Source organism: Archocentrus centrarchus, chromosome 16, assembly GCF_007364275.1.
Source record: "Archocentrus centrarchus isolate MPI-CPG fArcCen1 chromosome 16, fArcCen1, whole genome shotgun sequence".
NCBI lineage: Eukaryota > Metazoa > Chordata > Actinopteri > Cichliformes > Cichlidae > Archocentrus > Archocentrus centrarchus.
In genome coordinates, this window is record NC_044361.1 from 9,573,566 (window position 1) to 9,594,533 (window position 20,968).

Here is a 20,968-nt window from a genome sequence, read left to right on the forward strand (position 1 = left end):
GGAATGTGGGCGTAAGCAGTGGCAAGAGGATAGTATGTTGTTTTTTTTTTGTTTTGTTTTTTTTTTTTAAAAAGGAAAAGATTATTTCAACCTTTTATTTCTACACATACTGCACTAATACTACAAACTGCCTGGTTGCTCTTTTCTTCCAGATTTGCTTTAGGAAGTCCTGTAACAGGAGAAAAACTCAGACTCTGATGCCTCTGGCAACATGAAAAGCAGAAAGAGAAGAACAAATTTCAGCACAAGTGATAATAACACAATAACACAAACCAATTTACACATTACTTGGTAAAGAAAGGAGAAGACTTTTGCCAACCCGAGCAGAACAAAAGAACGTAAAGATTTACAACAACACGTCTTCTCTCCGTGACATCAGGAACATCCTGTGTAAAAAAACATCTGAACTTAGTGTCCAATCTCCTCCTATTCCCCTCTTATCCTCTGTCACTAAACCCCTTCTAGCCCCAACACTAATCCACACTACATCTGATGAAACACAGCTCAACCCCAACTTCCCTCTCTGCTCCTCTCACTTCAACCTCAGGCCACACAGCCAACATCCACAGTGCATAATACCCTTATCATTCATGAAAGCAGAAAAGGGATACATAAGGACACATCTATTCCCCACAGACCATTCTGTCTGTCATGAAAGCTGGGGAGAGGCCTGTATGGGCTCCTCAGTATGTCGAGGCCAAAGACGTTCCAATGTAGGAAGTAGAGTCCCCTAAAGACTTCAACCATTCTTCTAAGAGAGGTGGGGGTTTCTATCTCATTATTCCTCCTTCTTCTTGTTTTCTTTCCCCACTCCAACCATCATTACCTTGATAAATTATTGACTTTACGAGAAAAATTAAACTATATAAATAACTCCACAATGAAAATATTATCCCCTTCTGAAAAGCAAACAGCAGCCAATAAAAACCTGCCTGACTTCCATCAGGCTACTTGGGCTTGGATTATAGTTATATATAACTGTGTAGTTCAGCCTGAAGTCTTCTCATCAGTTCTCTGCCATTCTTATAGAATCTTTGTGTATATATATATATATATATATATATATATATATATATATATATAAAACTTGGGACCTCTTTTCTTGTTGATGCTCTACGGTTGAGATCCCAGAAAAGCCATCAGTGCTGGAATGTTTTTGTGAGCAGCACAGCCCTGACCATAACCTGATATTCATCCTACCTTGCAGATTAACAGTATGCAAATGTTTCCACCTCTCTCATTTTTGTCCTTTTTGGTCCTTCCAGTAAACAAGAAAATTATATTTAATCCCATCATCCAGACCACAAGCAGACAGGAACAAAGACAACAGTTCTCATTCCAACCTTTGGAAAGCACAGCCAGATAGGAAAGGTTTCTCAGCAAATAAAGTATGTTCTCAGAGTGCCAGCAGCTAATTTTAGGATTGAAGAAAAAAAAAAAAAAGCCAGTGAGATCATTACTCTGGTAGATGTTAGAGAACAATAAGAAGCTCGGGACTTGGGAGGCTCATGATCAGAAACGCAGTGTTGCTGCCAACAAGAACATTCATTAGGGACAAATAAAGAAAATACTTAGAGGCTAGTTTTATGTGAACCAATTTGTGGTGTAATTGTGCGGGCAGACAGAAATCAACCCCAAACTGGGGAGAAATGACTTGTTTTAAAAAAAAAATCATCCTTCCACGGCCTTTCTTGTCAGATAATCACACAAAAACAACTGTTAACACTTCTGTGATGATGTTACTAAGCAACATTCAAACAAACCTGTGATGGGAGTTAAATGACTAGGGTTACATTAAAAAGGTTGAAAACCTCAGTCTCTGCAGTCCATCCACCACAATATTTTTTTGGACCATATAATTTAACAGTAACAAAAAGCCTAAAAAACTTAGCAGAAATGCTGACCAACCATACAGCGGTAAAAAAGTGCCATTAGGAAAGTTAAACTAGTTAGGAGTGAAGGAGAGATGGCTTGATTTTCTTTTACAAAGATACAGACTTAAAGTCTAAGTCTCCGTCATCCACCAGAAGTGGCTTCAGTCCAATTAAGCTTGTACAGGTTGTGAAAGTCAGTGGTGTCTTATAACATGTGCCCTGTATATTTAACATGAGCAGTGACCAAAACCAGAAAAGGAAGAGAGAGCGGGTGAAATATTTTGTTGCCAAATAGAGCTGAGTGGTTATGGGTTATGAGTTTCAAGCTGGGCAGCACCAGTCCCAGTATGATATCACCTTGCCCTCAGTGCTTTTGGGTGAAATGATCTGCAGAGAACTGGTTCTGTGTGTCTCTGTACATTTGCCTACACATTAACAGGCACCTTCCAAAAGCCAGCAGGAAAGTCCCCCTTGATTATTACGAAACTGTAGCTAGGCTCAGTGTGGTAACAAAACAACATAACACTCTCTTTAAATCATAAAAGTGCCAGGCATCCATTCAAATGGCCAATTGGAAGCAGGGACATCTAGCTAGTACAATTGTTCTGAGGAGGCTTTGAACTGCTAAAAACTCTGAAAATGATTTTCTTTTAGTGGATTATGATTTATTATTTTTAATTCCCTAAGATGATTTTTGTGGGAAAATCAATAGCTCCAGTGGAAAACTATGAAAATCAATAGGCACAGAAATAGACTACACTTGCCAATATATTATCAGGCGGAACAAAACAAGGCTCTATCTCAATATTCCATATATCCAGCAAACTGGGTCATTTAATCCTATGATAATATTTCTTTCTGGGTTTTTTTTTTTTTATGACAATATTTCAATCTACCACGCTATTGACATGCAAGCTGCTAACATATTTGCAGACGGACCACCTGATTGCAGGGTTAGCACACACCACTGTGAGCTTTATAGAGTCTCAGAGAGGCAACCCAGCATGAATCCTGAACACAAAACAGAAAATCTTCTTTGCATTGAGTTTGCAGCTTCTAAAGGTACGTTCTGAAACATGAATATTTTTTTATTGTGTGTCAGTAAGGTGAAAAACAGCAGGATCAAGGCAGTTGGAACTCAAGACTCAAGGGAAACCTTAAAGCTGTATCTAATCTCAAAGCAGCACGCATAAGACACAGTGCTCAGGTGCTACAAATTAGAGTTGCACTCCTGTGGTTAATTAATTATCTTATCATAACTTCTCTTAATGGTTAACTGAACAGCAGCACCAGTGGCAATGCAGTTGGCTGACTGCCTCTGTTGAACCAGAGCCAGTCTTGTGTTTTTGTTCCCTTTGCATCCCTGTAACGGATGGTGTTGAACACATGTTGACTCCGAACCCACTCATCTTTTCCCTCTGTGTACCTAAACAAATGATTGAAGTCTGAAAAATAAAAAGTCTGCTGCAGTGATTGCAAAGCACCTGAGAGTCCCCTGAGAAAATATATGTCAGCAATAAACTCCTAAATTCGAGCATGTCATAGAGTCAGACACTTATTTGGAATCACGTTGACACAAGCACATTAGAACTATTGAGGAAAATATCAAATGATAAATTCGCAAAAATATGGAAAGAAAAAAATGCCTGTCTGTGTACAGTACCTGTTCCAAAAACATTCAACTTACCTGCTGCAAAAAGAGAGTAATGAGTTGGACCATTTCAATTCATTTCTTATAACACTGCCTCTCAGGGCATTTATTTGCCAGAAAACCTTGCTCTGTCGTAACTGATGAGATTAAGATCAATCAATCACCATCAATCAACATAGTCATTTCTCAACTACATTCACATCAGCTTTATCCTTCAGCAAATCATTATGGCTTACTGAGTCAATCCAAGCTAAACAGCTGGATTGGATGTCGTGGGGTAAACACATGGCAATTATAAATACATTCTGAAAAAAAAAATGAATTGCAACATTCAATGAGGCTAAATGGCTATACAGATAAAAATGCATCATGCAGATATGGGGGAAAAAAAAGACAGTTTACTTAGTATAAACACCACACGCGAACATGATAAACTAACTGAACTGAAGGACTGAGCCTGGCCAATTTTTTATTTTTTTTATTTGCTTGTTTGTTTAAAAAATAAAAAATAAAAACATGAGAGCTAGACCAGAGCGAGCACCCATCATTTTCTCCTGTTTAAATATCCAGGCCTTATTGAGTGCTCTCCATGCATGGTAAAGCTATTAATTCTCTCCAACCACAACATGTTAGTTGTCAATAGCTCTGACTGGGAAGAAGCCCTGGTAAGAAAGCTTTACAAGGGAAAATACACACTAACAGAATTCACACACATAATTCCTGGGACCATGGATCATTTAGCTCAGCTGCGTACAGTTACAGGGTTAACATATGTGAATAATATTTTTGGACGGACTTTAACTAATGTCCCCAACAAACAGTATTTTCCACAAGATTTTAGCATTAAAAAAACTCATTAGTCCAAAAGGAGGACTAAATATCAAGACAGATCAGTTTACAGATCAGGTATCTGGAGCAATTATTTACCTCACAATCATCAGCCAAGGAATACTGAAAATTACCAGTTCATTTATCAGACCCTGAATGAATCACAGGAATAATTAAGAGAAAAGAGGCAGAACACAGTCTTAGCTTATGAATCTCAGTGCATGGAGTATCACCATAAACTAATAAGATGGCAGGAGTTCACATTTATCTTTACACGGCCGTGACATTCAGTCATCGTTTTCCATACAGAGAAACAAAACTTTCAACTGCAGGAAGAAGGCATTATTGTGTAACCAGGTTCAAGTGGAACTGGAGTTGTGGGATGAAAACAGCAGAGTACCTGCTGTGCTCTGAGCCTCTTTGCAGTGCTGAGCTGTGGTCTATCAAGATATTATGACCGTAGGGAGGCGCATTATTTCACCATGATTAAAACCACGAGGGCTAAATGCCTGAGCCGTTTTCTTATTCTGATTGGTTGCGGAAACAATTTGTAACTTTTCATTACATCTTCTCCTGTAACACCACAGCAATTTCCAGAGAAGATTCTATTCATTTGCTTACAAGCTCCACTACAGCATGGAGAATTGGAGCAGGGGCACTGAGGGCTGAATTTTAATAAAATGCAGTATGAGCACCTGGTTACTAATGTACTGTTTTCACTTCACAGGAGAAATATTTGGATAAGAAAGACCATGACACAGTATATGTTTGAATAGCTAATGGAGCCCAACAATATGATGCCATATACAAATGTTGTGTGTCTAACAGTAAACACAGCCAAAGGCAGAATTTAGGGCCAGAGTTCCAATCCACTTAACATTTCACAACAGCCAAAACATAATGTGTAAATGTATCAATGTTTGACTCAAGTCAATTCTAAAATCCAGCCTATTATCAACTATTTTCAAAGACCAATGGTAGACAGAATGTTGCAAATACAACGAGGCTGGCTAAGAAAGGAAACAACGTCACAGACAGAAAAACAAAATGTTAGACAGAAAAACAGAAGACGCCTCAAAGAGACAGACAACACATCGACAGCCAGTTTACTCTTGTCAGTGAAACCACAGCCTGATGCTGCTTTGCATGCAGTGTTGGAGCCAAGCTGATTATTTACTGACAATGCTCTAATGAGACAATATACTTTTGGGATGTGATTAAGCAAAGATGCTGCTTTATGGAAAAGCCATTAATCTAAATTGCATGAAACAAGGACCAGAGGGGAAATCAGGAAGAAGCGGCGGCATGACCTTTCAGCTGTGGGCTTTTTAAACAAGCTAGGAGACAACCTTAATGGTGTTTTTTAAACTCTTAAATGTCAAAGGAGCAGTTTTTCTATCTAAACACTTGACATGGGAGAAAGTTATACAATGTTATGCAAAGCTTTTTACAGCTACAAGGATGACTTCAACCAAAACAGGGACTTATCACTCCTGTTGGGAAAACATTTCCCAGGGACTTAAGAAAAGAAAGAAAGAAAAAAGGAGATGGAGTTGCTCGTTTCCCCTGACTCATCACTGTGATGCTTTGGCACAGAATGTTAAACTGTTACAGTGTTTAAAGGATCTGGAGCCTTAACACCGTGAGAGTCAAAGAGTAAAGACTATGAAGAATTTATCATATTTATTTGTTTATCTTTTTAACTTGAACTAATTACGCTATGTAAATCCAGCCTGTGTGATTGTGTTCGTGTGTGTGTGTGTGTGTGTGTGTGTGTGTGTGTGTGTGTGTGTGTGTGTATTTATTTGTTTTTCATGAAAACCAGTGCTGCAGTTAGTAAGGCTCTGTGTTGTGTCACGAACAGCTCCTAAACAGTGACAGCCCCTCCCAGGTAGGAGTCTAAAAATACACATGTACAGTATGTGTGTGTGGTTGGATTTTTATTTTACTATTGTTTTGTAATCACTACACAGTATCCCTGAGGTCAGCTCAATGAATCCCTCACACTGATAAAAAATACCAATGCATCCCGCACTGCATTTGTACCCTGTACCAATCCCCGTGACCTGTCCTAATACCACCAGCAATAATATGACATCTGATACTGTCGGTGTACTTTGCAGTGTGCTGTGCAGTGACACTAAAACAAGTAGTAATTTTCTTGAAAACATCTGCAGTCTTTTCTGTTTAGCCCATCTAGAAATACCTACTTAGAACAACAGCTTTATGGATTTTAGAAACAATAGAAGGAAAAACCACAGAAATACCACTTGTGTTGGAGTTTCTATGTGTTGCATGCACAAGTATGTTGAGTATAAATTTGCTGAATTTATATATATATATATATAGACTTAAGGGATTAATTTATGTGTACTGACAAATCCATGTATTCTGTGGATTTATGTACGTGCAGCAAATCTGTTTGTTCAGAAAAGGGGGTCCAAGAAAGTGGAAAACTGGCATAGAGGGACGCTACACAGAGCCAAGCCACTCATCTCTTCTGGGCATGAAGAGCCACAGTAGTACTACCAGAAGAGAAAAACAGAGGATGACACGTCTGGAAATGTGGTGTCCTGAGAAACGAGTTCACCCAGGTGTCAGCACATTGTAGCATGTTATGTAACAACATAGCAGGACAGATTCTGTCCATAGAAACAAGGTTGCTACTATTATTATGCTGCTGTTACAGGGCGTGGGACTAAACAGGCTACAGGTGTAATAAACTGGCCTTAAGGAAGTAACAGGAGGTGGGTGGGAGATGCTGGGACAAGTGATTGACTGGTGGAAGGTGTTCAAGCACCACAGGGCAACGCTTTCCCCTTTGCGTTTGTTTGAAAGACTACTTTTGTGTTACGTCTTGTCAACTAAATATTGAACTGTCAGCGTGGTGAGGAACCACAACTCAGGACCAATTAACTGCGTGAGCTGGCCCAAACATCCAGAGTGAGACTGCGAGAGTGCAAGTTGGACATTCATGAGTTCACAGTGAGGGTCGTTTATCTAGCCAGACCTGAGCCGGCTAGGTAAGCCCACATTTCTTTGCATGCCTGGTGGCCAACATCACTCTGGTCGCCCCTAGATTGATGTCAAATGAATGACTTGGTTCCGTGACCATGACAATGTGCATGACTAAAAGTGCAATCTTTAATTATATCAAAAGCACAGACTGGAATTGGTAAACGTACCTGTCACCGTCTTGGTTTTCACTGGGCTGCTGGCGTAGTCTGAGGCCTGATTAGAGGACTGTTTGACCAGCGGTGTGCTCCCTACTGAAACCTCATCCTCTCTCCTCTTGGCCAAAGGAACTGGACCAGGATTCTGCAAGGACATTAAATCATGAGCACCTATAAGGCCATGAACAGGAAAACTGTTACTGTAACAAGAAATGTCTTTGGGAATGTAAAGTATGTTTTTGTTCAGTTCTTGAAGAGAGGAATTACCTTGAGATTTAGCTAACTTTCAATATCTCTGTTAATCAGGAGACACAATACATAATGCAACGAAAGACAGGGACGCAGAGAGAAAGAGAGAAAAAGAAAAATGCAGTGGAACACAACACCGGACTCCAAGACCAACAAGGACCAGTGACAGCTCCCTGCTTTTTTTGAGCAGTCTCCCATGCAGGCCACACACACACACACACACACACACACACACACACACACACACAGCTGTCAAGTCAGATGGCTGAAAGACAGAGGAGTGGAAGGTTGTTCTGAAAGAAGGAAACCCCATTAGCATCAGCCAGCAATACCACTCGGCTATGATGCAGCTGCACAAGGCCTCAGGCCAAACACGTACTGCAGCCTGTGTAAACACACATATACACACACATATACGTATATACACACACACACACACACACACACTGATGCAGTTGCTTTTCAGTGACTAGGTTGGGACCCAAATGCTGGTTGTGGTTAAGATTAAAAATGCCCCCCTAAATTACATTAGCATTTGAAGCTACTGACTGAAGTACACTGCCAAATCTCTTCTAGCTTCTTGAAACTTGGTGAAGAAAATACTATAGGTCCATTGCCCAAAGTGGTGCTTGAAATGAAAATTGTGTGTACTTTCCAAAACAATTCTGAAAAAAACAAACACAAATGAGTGTTTAAAAAATGTGATACTAGTTTAAAGAGCATAAATTGAACAAATACTGAAGAGAAGAGCCAATATAACTGCTTTTTTGTTTCATGTGTGACAGAAAATCAAACTTGATATAAAATTTTGCATCCCTTAGTATGTACACTTCATGGAAAATATGTCTATACTAAAAGCAGGTAAAGTACCCAATGACCATTGCTCATTCCTTGGGCATGACATAATAGAAGCTAACTCTTTCTACCACACACATGGAGAGCTGGAGATGGTGTGGGAGTGTTGAAAACAGCCAAGTTAAATGCCTATTTGGTTCTCAACCTTCTTTTTTCTTCTTCTTCCCTTTCTCTTCAATACCCATTTCCCCAACCATCCCTGCACTGCATTTATCTGATTTCTGCTGCCCTCTCTCTCTCTCCTCTGACATTATTTCTCTTGGTATCTATACTGTATGTATATGTTTCTTCACCTCTTTCCAAATGCGTTCACTATGTCTCAGATGCCCCATGCCCGTTCTCCATTGTTTATGCTAATCATTTCTTCAGTACTTTCATTTGTTTATCAGCTTTTCCTCGGTTCCACTTTTCTCCACTTTTTCATTTTCTATAAAGTCAAAAATTCTCCTCATGTCACACATACACATACTTCCTTCTCTCTTAGGCCATACCTCAAAATACTCCCTTGCTTGCCCAATTTTCCTTATTTTTCAGCATTTCCTGCCATCTTGACCCAAACCAGTCAGTGTCCTTTCCACTGTCCTTCACATGCTGTTGACTGGCCTTCAGATGAAGGTCTTGTCTAAACCAGTCGGGCCTTGAGAAGTGGCCCTGGCAGGCAGCTGAGGTAGACATTCATACAGTAACACACTGCAGCATGTCTACATACAGACACGGCAGCCGGTGCTGTGTATCCTTCACACTGGCTGTAGTTCAACTCATAACATCTGTTTACTCCCATATCCTAACAACCTCCAGCAAAAGGAGTTGGTGCAATTAACTCCTTCTCTTTGTTGGACACATACACACATCTTTCAAAACTGAAAGGGGCAGAAAACAGAGCAACTCATTGGGAAAAAAAAAAGTATTACAGTATATGTTTATTGACCATATATATTTTTGTGGCTTTATGGAGTGAACCTGTGCTATATCCCAGACAATCAGACTAAGCTTGTCTACAAGTGTGTGTGAAGTGTGTGCACAGAGCATTCAATGTCCATAACCATCACCACGACCCCTGTCAAATAAATAGAGAGAGACTGGATGGAAGACAGGGAGCAGAGCACATGGAAAAAGATTGTTGGGAAAGAGAAGGCGGGACCAAAAGAGGAAGAACTAGAGACATGTACACTCACTTCAGGTGCTTATTTAGACTAACTGTGTGAGTGCAATACATACTGCCAGTAGTTTACAAACACAAATTACAAATGCCCATACAAAGGTGGAGTTTAGGTGAATGAGGGTCTTTCCCAAGTAGTGTAAACAGTTGATACCTTCAGGGAGTAATTAAATAACATAATGGATTAGTTTAAAACAAGTAACAAGTAATGTGTGATATATTAAGTGGAGAAGTTTATGTATCTCGGGGGCTTTTTCATGAGTGGGCAAAAGGGGAGCGGGAGATTGAAAGACGGATTAGGACTGTGGCTGCAGTGATGTGAACGCTGCACCGGTCAATCGTGGTAAAGAGCGAGCTGAATGTGCGCCGCCTGCAGGTAGTCCAGAATGCGGCAGCTCGTCTTTTAACCGGTTTAAAAAAGCATGAACACATTACCCCAGTCCTGTCATCCCTTCACTAGCTCCCTGTCCGTTTTAGAATCGATTTTAAGATTTTATTGCTTACTTTTAAAGCCTTAAACGGACTGGCACCTTTGTATCTGTCTGAGCTGCTTCACTGTCACACCCCTGTAAGAGCTCTGAGGTCATCGAACCAGCTGCTCTTACAGAGGCCTAAAACTAGACTAAAACAGAGAGGTGATCGAGCTTTTGCAGCAGCAGCACCAAAGCTATGGAACGATCTACCTCTCCATATCCGCACAGCTCAGACGATACACACATTTAAATCTCTATTAAAAACACATTTCTTTTCCTTGGCATTTGGCTGCAGTGCTACCTCCTTTTAGATGATTGTTTTATGGTATTTTATGGTACTTGTTTTAAACGTTTTAATTTTTAATTTTCTTATGTTATTTATTGTTCTTAATGTTTTTATTTATTTATTTTATTTTATTATTTTATTTATTTATTTATATATTTTTATTTTTATTTAGTATAGTCCTTGGGGTTACAGATCTTGTACAGCACTTTGGTCAACGTCGTTGTTTTAAATGTGCTTTATAAATAAACTTGACTTGACTTGACTTGACTTGACTTGAATGTAAAAACAAAGCTGTTGGTTTACTGGTCAATCTATGTCCCCACCCTCACCTATGGTCATGAGCTTTGGGTAGTGACAGAAAGAACAAGATTGCAGATACAAGTGGCAGAAATGAGCTTTCTCTGATGGGTGACCTCTCACTTACAGATAAAGTGAAGAGTGCGGTCATTTGAGAAGGACTCAGAGTAGCTACTCGAAAGGAGCCAGTTGAGGCGGTTCAGATATCTGACTAGGATGGCTGCTCCACACCTTCTGGGTGAGGTGTTCTGGGCATCTCCTACTGGAAGGAGGCCCCGAGGCAGACCCAGGACATGCTGGAGAAATTAAATCTCTCGACTGGTCTGAGAACACTTTAGTGTTCCCCTGAATAAGCTGGAGGAGGTGGCTGGGGAGAGAGAGGTCTGGGTTTCTCTGCTTAGGCTGCTGCCCCCGTGACCTGGCCCCAAATAAGTGGAAGGGGATGGATGGATGGATGGATGCCAACACTGCTCACTGGTGGACAGAGTCTATATCTTTTCAAGCCCAGGAACATCTCAGAATCCCACCCAAGAAGGATATGGAAAATGTTACTGGAGAGAGGGATGTTGGGACTACCATTTCTAGCCTGCTTTGATAATGATGTGACTTTAGATAACTAGCAGAAAACGGACAGCTGAACTGACAATGGGCCTTGAAGAGAAGCTGACAGACTGAGAAGATGGATCAAGTACCTGCTGCTGCTGTCTGCTGCTTGCTCTATGAGGTTGATACAGCAGCCATGTGCAGACGATTGGGTCCACATTGATAGCTATGCCCTGGACACTGACCAGCAGAACTGCACCTGGAAAACACACATACAAAATCAGAGTTTTAGTAATATAACACTGAAGACAAAGAAAATCAAACCAATGATACATTTGTTGTGCTTCCAAAAAAAGAAGAAAAAAGACAGCAAACAATTTGCTGTACATCTGTTTGCATTTGCAAAATTAAATTTGCTGGAGCGCAGTCGTTTGACAGCACTCAAGCAGTTTTTTTGAAGATGTTTGACTTCAGTAATCAATATAACTTAGTCAACAGAATCCAGATAAAGAGATGCACAAAATCATTAACTCATATGGAGACTATGTGAACATGGACAAAGTTCTGCAATTTCTGCAGAATAAGAGGAATATTGATGTGCAATCAATGCAAGCTAATATAACCAATGAGTGAAAGTGACTGAGAGTAAGGTTCCTCCACTGGTGTGCATAATAAACTGTGTCCAAATGCTGGTGGGTACTGAGAGCAGTGATGAGGACAGTTTGTTTCAATTGCGCTGTTCAAAGTGGTATCACGCTAAGCCAAGAATAACATTTTCCTTTGATAAATTTCTATGAAACTCAAGACTTTCTCTGGGTTTTGGTTTACTCTTAAATAATAATCTTTACCAACAATAAGCGGACCCTGAGGTAATGCATTAGGATCCTATCAATAATGATTCCCATGCCGGCAGGATTAGCATAAGGTCTCTGGCGTGCCGTGAAATGTCCCAGCATGACGATAGGAGGATGTTTCAGCTCTAGAAGGACTTTCAGCAGTTTAAGGGAGCTTTAGACAAGACCCGTGTCTTCTGTTTCAGGCCCTGAGGCAAATATGTGTGCGTGTGTGTGTGTTTGTGTGTGCATTTCACCTCCAACAAAGCTTGATTGCCTGCTGCTTTGCCTAACATTTTAGTGTCTCCAAAGTATGGACAAAGCAGAATTAGAACCGCCTCTCCCCTAGCATGCACACACACACACACACACACACACACACACACACACACACGCACACACACGCACACATGCACGCACATTTTTGTTACACTAGCTTTGTAGCTTGGCAGGAACAACTCCCTCTTCCATTATTCCTTGTGAACAATACAAATAAAACTGTTCTAATTTGCTCCACTTTTACAACATTTAGTGATTTATGGCCTGTGAACTTGTGTATGTATGTGTGTGTTTGCAGTGCAAAATAAATGTGTAGGACTGGAAGAAAGAGCAATGTCTTTGTGTTCATACTGTCAAATACGTACCTAAGTCTGTATGTAAGGTGTGAAAGCTTTAATATGTACATGTACAGTATACTATTTTATAGCGTATGCACAGGTCAGTACTAGGTTTGTGTGCATATTATTCACCGGGTGCACTTTATTCCTCAACCATGATTTATTACTAGTATACAATCCTTTCTGGGCAAAGGGGAAGCATTCTCCTTGGATAAAGTCAAACTGACTCAGAGTTCTTCCTCTATTGCTTCATCTATGCATCCATCTTCCATCAATTCCACCCCAGTGTTTTCACTGTTTCCCCATCCACCTCTCTCCCCCCTCCTGATGAGGAATCATAACCTCAGTCCTGTGGCTTGAACTTCTATACCACAGTGTGGCTTCTTAATAGGCTTTGGCTGTGGCTGGAGTTCTGGGGCCCAACTTCAAGTGGTTTTGCTGCAGCTCAGAACAGCATAAGCCGTATAGGACCCAGAAGGCTGGGAGCAAGACGAACAGTGAAGATGTGTTAAAGAACCTAAATCGTGGTCTATAAGATGGACTGGACTGGCACATGTTTCTTTAGCACTAGAAACCTAAATAAGAACAATAACACTGCACACAGGTTCATCTTAGGATAGTTTATGAATAGGTTAATCTTTTAAAGGGGATCACTTGGCACAACTGCATTTAGCATTAAGCATAAATAAACAAACACACAGAAATAAGTTATCATCACTTATCAGATGAGCTTATTTGTCAGCTTCCTTGAAGATTTCTAATTTGGCTGCTTAAATACCTGAAGTGTACAGTGTTATGTCAGCAGCTGTACTCTTACTGTGGCTGTGTGTCATGTCTGCTGGGCATCTGTTCAGGACAGCCACGACCATGTCTATACATCATAGCACCACTCAAAAACCTCTTTTTCTAAGATTAACAGAGCAAACAACCCCCCCCCCCCGCCCCGCTAGTGTGATGGTGACACAAAAGTAAAATATGTGTTGACCTTGCTCTTGAGGCTTTGAAGACCAAGGCTTTACTATACACAGTGTGTTCTTGTTTCATCATTGTGTTGACATAACTACCAGAGAGTGGCACCTCCTTTGAAGCGGGCAGGACCGTGAAACGGCCTGCAGTGTTTAGAGGGCGACCTCGGCAGCAGGCTAACTGTTGTTTTTCTCCACTCTAACAGGGTGGCATATGGGTAATTACAAAAAAAGTGATGACAATGATTACAAAGGTGTTTTTCTTACTTCCCAAATGATTCCTCAAGAAAACACAGCAAAACTCCTGAGTGGCTGAGATTCTGAAAATACATACAGTCACAGAACATACATGCAGGCATCTGTGAAGACACACTTACTTTGACTAAACCACAGCGGACCTATTAATGCCAAAGGTGTTTTTTTTTTTTTCTTCAGTAGCTTAAGGCCAGTAGTTAAAAGAGAGCACAGGGCTATTGGTGTTTGCTTACTGCTGCCTGTCACAGCCTGAGGCTACATCTAAGTAGGCCCGACTGAGAGAAGGCCTCTGACCTTTAAGCCCTGTCTATGTTCTTGTCAGTCTCTCTTATTTCTGGGTCAAAAATCTTTGTAAACAATCAGCCACACATTTTTGCATCTTCATACTGTCTTTTCATCAGGCTACATAGTTTATAGATTGACTTTTCTAAATGTAAAATCTGCTTTTGTTCAGTCCCTGCAACCATGAAATTTAATCAACAGGGAGTGGTTAGGTCAGTGCAAGTTCAAAACCAAGTCCCACAGTGGGGACCAAAGCCCTGATTGGGGGTTGCAGAGGGCACAGCCTCTCAACTATGGGGCAATGACCCCCAACATCAGAGTAATAGGCAGGCAAGGTGGGAGGTGCTCTCCAATCACCCCCCAGGTAGACAGTGGGGGGAGGATTCATGTCTCAGCCAGCTAATCGCCCCCTCAGAATCACTTCATTGTTGGACGTGAGGCAGCGCAGGGACCCTGCGTCCAGCTTCTCCAACAGAAAATAAATAAATATAGCCCAGCCCGCGTCAGCCAGATGACTTCTGACAGGTTTGGTTAATTTCGAAGCCAAGTAGCAAAACAAAACATTACGCCAGCGTGCGGGGCCTACACTGCCTTTAATTGCTTTTCCGATGAGCTCATGACTCGAAGGTGTCCTGGAGTGAGCCGTGCAGCCCGACAGGTGTTCTACTGGTGTATGTGTGTGTGTGTGTGTGTGTGTGTGTGTGTGTGTGTGAGAGACAGAGAAAGAGAGTTGGAGCTGCTGACACCAATGAAAAGGAACTCAGCTGTGTGTGGGTGGGTGCAAAAAACACTGTTTACAACATATGATATTTGCGTGTGTGTGTGTGTGTGTGCTTCCTTATGAACATAAGTGTTTCTGTTTGGATCCATTTCATATGAGCTGTACAACAGAGAACATCCCCTTGAGCCACACACTTTCTTGCTCTCTCAGAGACAGACACACACTCGCCATTCTCTCACACACATTGACTTCTCTGCTGTTCCCCTGCTGAGCTACGACCCAGCAGCCCAGGGCAATGCCGCCACAGGAGCCCAGGGGCTCAGGAAGGACACAGGCAAGTTTGACTGGAAACAGACCCTGCTCTATGGAAAGCCTGCTCTCACTCTGGGTCTATTTAACTCTGCACTGGAAGCTGGTATATACAGTATGTGTGTTTGTACATGTGTGTGTGCTTTTAGCAGAATATATAAGGCTACAGCCTTAAGTGTATGTGTGTGTGTCTTTCAATATGACCCAACTGCGGTAGCTTGCAGCTGACAGGCTAGACCCACCTCGTAAAGGTTGAGTATAGCTGTGGGTACAGTAACAGTAATAAGGAGGAAGAAACCTGTAAAGTGACTCAGCCAGCAAGAAAATCAACAGAAGGTAGAAAGAAAAAGTCAAACAGAGGCAGAAATAAGTTCTAAAAATAAAGTGAAAGGAAGAGGCACAGATATACATTCAAAGAAAGAGAAAAACTGAAAAAAAGGAGACTGAAAATCAGGAAAAAAAAAGAAAAAGTAGATGATGAAAGAGTACTATTTCAAGAAGCCATTTTCCTAATCTTTATGATAAGTGAGTGACTCAATGTGAGTGTGTCAGTGTGCCAAGCCACAGATCTGTATGATTTATAGGATCACTGCAGTGTGTCTCCATACGTGCAATGTTCTGTGAACTGGCTGTATCACCATCCAAGTCTGGATAAGAAGTAAAATGTGCTGTGCATGTTTGAAAAGTTAACGTTCATAAACTATATAATTCAAAACTGTTGTGTACAGATATGTATAAAATACATGCGTCTACATCTGGACACTGTATGTCAACATGTATATGCATTATTATGCAGTCATGAAGTGAGTACAGGGCTCATCCACAGGAAGAGGTCCATCCCTGTTCCCATCGACTGCGTTTGGTGAGTCATTATTTTGAGCTTGAAATCCAACATTTCTCAGGCCGGCTGTTTTGTTCCAGACAACTGAACATGCTGCAGCTCTGTTGTTGGGACAGCTCTGGGTGGTGCCTGAGTCAACAGTAGCACACTTTCTCTGTGTATGCATAATTCAGTGTTAATATGTACACATAGTATTTGAAGCTAGTTACAAAAGAGTAATTTCAAAAGATACTTAAGTGTACTTCAGAGTAAGTAAAGTAGGATCTGAACCAAAAAAAAGAGTAAATTTTAACATCATTTTAACTGTGATCAAAGCCACCACTCACTACTTTCATCTACAATTTAATTTAGTCTCTATATTTTTGAATACCTTCTACACGGTGTCTTAAATAGCATAAAACAGACCACACAGCAAACAGCTGACCATGGGACATCTGGACATCCATAGGATATATTGCAGGCCAGTAGTGAGGTCAGACGAGGGGGTTGAAGCAACAGAACAGCAGTTCTGTCCAGCTCCAGATGTTGATAAGAGGCTTTATAGTCATACATTTCCCACTTCTACTTGACTCCTAGCCTTCATAAGTCCACATCAATGCGCACAGTGTTGAAAAGACAATCAAGCTCGGTACAACTGCTGTCTATACCACTACTGAAACCCAACCAGGTCTGATTTGGAGTATTCCAGCTGCTGTCTCTTTTCTTGGTCTCTCTCACCGATAGAAAATGCTTATAGTCACGACCAAATGTGACCTGGCCCTTGTCAGCAAGATAGCTAGCTTTCTTAATGAGAGACAAAACAGACTTGGTCCTGATTGCATTAATGTATCATTACCATATCCATCATGGACATACAGTGCACTGTGTGAACTCTAAATGAGCCCCAGTATAATGTAAGGGGAACAGGAGAGACACTTCTGAGCTCATTAAAATAAACAGACTTCTGCTTCTGCTGCTGCTTTCCCACAGAAAGCTTGAGTTTTGCATACTTACCTTGAAAAGTCCTTATCACTGCTATCATTTAGTTGGCTCATGGGCTTTCTCTGCAGTTCAAGCCGAGTTCTTTCAGTTTGTCATGAGGATAGGGGGAGTAAAGCATGTTAATGTCTGCCATTAGGTGGGGTTGCTTCCAAGTATTTTATATGAATTACACTAACAAATCGAAAAGGCTATTTGCAAATGGCAAAATGTTAAGTTTACGTGAAATTGCAATTATGTTATACTCCTGAGGCTAATAATGTCCATAAAAAGGAAATATATTGCCAAGTAATGATGTAGGCCAGTCTTTATACAAATAGTAACAACTTGGGGGGAAAAAAAAAATTGGAAACAGTTTCTATGTCAGAAACACAGCAGCTCTTAATGATGCTCACAAATCAAAGTAAGTGTAAAGCAGAAAAGGAAGATGAAATATAGAGAAGAGAATCTAAATAGCATGAATATGCACAACAATCAGTCACAACATGAAACTCATTTCCCAAATAGTGTGTAGGTCACCTTCATTCCATCAAATCAGCTGTGTGAGGCATGGACATAGGCCCTTCATGGGTATCCTATGGTGTCTGACACTGGGACCTTGACAGTGAGTCTTCTATATCCTATAGTTTGTGGGGTGGGGTCTGTTGATCAGACTAGTTTGAATGTGCCCCATGGGTGATTGAATTTGTATGCTAGGTCAAAAAGTATGTGCTTTTCGTCTGATGCAGCCATTGTGGGAGTGTCATTGCCACAAAGGGGCATGCTTGGTCTACAACAATATTTAGGTGAGTGATATGTATATTTCTTTTATTCAGATTTTAGCATTTAGCATTAGATTTTCCTCTTTTCTCTAATATCACTTATCGACTGTTTTTGCAATTCTTTTTATTACTCATCCGAAATATAATATCTGGAGTTGCTGACCACCTTTATAATCGGTATTTGGGAACAAACGTCCACATGACAGCTGCTCAACTATCTTCTCCAGTTATCCCTTTCAGCTCGCTCCACAGCTCTCAGTCTTTTAGAGAGTGTACAGGAAAATCAAGGACAAAATGCTGTCTTTAATTACCTTCAGATCTCTCCACCTCTCTGCAGATCCTGTTCCCTCAGTCTCTCAGCTTGGCCTTTTGTCAGTTCAGTAGACTAAGTAATGATCTCAGTGACAGATCAAAGTCTTCTGTCTGAGATCTGGGGTCGCTTGGGAAGCTGGGAATGCTGCTTTTAAGAAACTGAGATTAGCACAGTAATATGTAGACGATCTTCTGTATCTGTCTGCATATTGCTATGGCTGTCATCTACTCAGCTGGTCTGAATATTTCTGTCAAGCAATTTGTCTGCTTAGTCCATGACTGAAGTTTAGTTTATTTGAAATATTCTTGAAGTGATAAGGGGTCGATGATGAGACATTTTTGCATTACACTCATCAGAGATCAATAAAAGACCACGGCCAGCATTAAAAAATGCTTTTCCATGGATGCTCAGTTGATTACTGCTTATGTTTGCTACCGTATTCCAAAGAAAACGCTGCAGCTGCTGCCAGAAATAGTTGAGGGTGGGGGATGGGGTAGGGGTCTGGACACAAGAGGATTTCTTCCTGGGAAAACACACGAAATACAAAGTAAATCCTTCAGGACATGAAGAGAAAACTGGGATTTTCTTGAGTTTATTCAAATAAGTTCATTCAAGTCAGTTACATGACTACTAATCTCCTAAACCAGCATGTTTGCCAGTGAATCACAGCTTCACAACAAGCAGTTAAAGTTAGTCTCAAGTCCTCTTCACAGGCGCCTGGCCATCAGTGTGTGTCTCTAAAATTCTGTGTCAAGATTATGAAATGGGCAACTAATCACTTATCCTGCATTTTAAGTCTGTATATGAAATAATTTTTTGAATATTTTTTATCATTATTTACTTCATCTACTTGTAATCAGCAAAATACAAAGTGCCCGCATGTGAAATTTGCTCTATTCTTAACCTCAATATCAATGTGACACTGTTGTACATTTCCATTTATTTAATTTTACACTTTCACTCCACAGCAACAAACATGGGAATGGGGAGGTTTTTTTTGTTTTTTTTTTGTAGTTAATATATCTTAACCCCTTCTTCACTCTCTCTTTCATTAGTTTCAGTCTCTATGGGTGCATCTCTCAGTTCCCACTCTGACTATCCACCCCATCTTCTTGCTTGCCACAGTAGATTGAAGATTACTACTCTTAAAGACATAGTCTTAAGTGGTTGCACATTTGAACCATTTAGCAATTTGGTCTAATGGTTTCAGGATGAGCTATTTTAGCTGCTATGCAGGGTCGGATGGATAGGGGGATGAAGGGGTGTACAGTATATTGAAATTCTAGTTCTGATTGGCTGCATTTCCTTATCCAGGATGGGGGTCACTGCAGTGTCAACGCTATAAGGGATGAGCTCAAGCTGAGATAGGATGATTACAACTGAACAATTAGAAGTCAGCAGATGGAGAAAAATATTTCAAGACATGACAGCAAAGTGAAGACAAATTATATACGGCTGTTTTAGACACATGAAGATCTTTTCCAACCATAAGCTTGTGGCTAAAATGGGATACCGGGAATCTTTTTGGTTGATTAGGATAGACATAGTGATTAATATTCACTCACTGGTGTCTAAGTTAAACCCCAAACCTTCACCCTTGCATGAAAACTCATCTAGATGACACTACACTGTCAAGGACGTGTAGTTTTGTGCGTGTGCATGTGTCCTGGAGCTTCAGAGAAAGAGCTCCTTCACATCTTTGGCCTGTTATTAGCCACTGCTGAATGAAGACATGAGTTGAACACTCATCACCAACAGGAAAGTAAAGGCCAAGTGTGTTTCTTGTTATTGGAAGATGTCACTCCTGTCTGCACACACACTGATGATAAAGAAGAAGTGTTTATGCCCACAAGAACTGTATTAAATACAGTCAGACATCACACATACAGACAGGCATGTACTTTTGCGCACACACATAAATAAAGGATGCTTAAGCCACCTGCAACCCAGAACTTCCAAACTACTATCAGCTGCCCTACATTAACAAACCATGGCACAAAAGCAGTGATGAGTCAGCTACTCTAAACACATTTGAAATGCTCCTCAAACTAGCTTATTGCAGACTGGTGGGACAAACAGGGAGGGGAGAAAGATGGAGGGGTGATAGTGATGAAGAACACAAGGGAGGGGAAGGGACAAAAAAAGGAAATGGTGGGAGAAAAGAGTTGGATCAAGTGAAAGGAAAAAGGGAGGAAGGTATATGAGACAAGTCTTTGAAGGTAGAAAAGTAGCAGCAGCAGCGATTGCCAAAGAGGCTGCACTTATCCTTCAGCCTCTAATCCATGGACACGGACACCTTCTTATTTCAATCATCCCTTCATTTGAAAGGACACATATTCTCACAAAAATGAAAAAAAGATGCTTCTTCTTAGATGTTTGTCAGCTGATGAAAACAGGAGATAACATACACACTCTAGTTACTTTATTAGGTACACCTTGTTAGTACCAGCTTGATCATCCTTTACCTGCAGAATTGACTTAATTCATTGTGGCATAAATTCAACAAGGTGCTGGAAAGTTGGCTGATGAGATATTTGTGTCAACAAGCAGTTGAACAGATGTACCTAACAAAGTGCCCAATGAGTATATTTGAATGTAGCAATGGGATAAATCCCAAGGTGTTCCAAAAAAGGACAACATGTCTACATGGATTTGTTAACCTTGATTTGAACCTTGAAATCCACAAAAAGAAGAACAGACTTTTT

General features: G+C 40.7%; 1 protein-coding gene across 3 annotated transcripts in view; it reads right to left on the bottom strand.

Annotated features, from left to right (window-relative positions):
• Positions 1 to 20,968, bottom strand: part of vps13b (vacuolar protein sorting 13 homolog B) — a 313,875-nt gene that overhangs the window by 179,173 nt on the left and 113,734 nt on the right. For all 3 annotated transcript variants that reach the window (XR_004021152.1, XM_030749245.1, XM_030749244.1), the window contains exons 20-21: positions 11,538 to 11,647; positions 7,539 to 7,671 (exon numbers count right to left, since the gene is read on the bottom strand). Coding sequence is in view for 2 of the 3 variants with exons in the window: in XM_030749245.1 (XP_030605105.1) it covers positions 7,539 to 7,671; positions 11,538 to 11,647 (243 nt within the window). In the remaining variant the exon portion in view is untranslated. The remainder of the gene's footprint in view (positions 1 to 7,538; positions 7,672 to 11,537; positions 11,648 to 20,968) is intronic.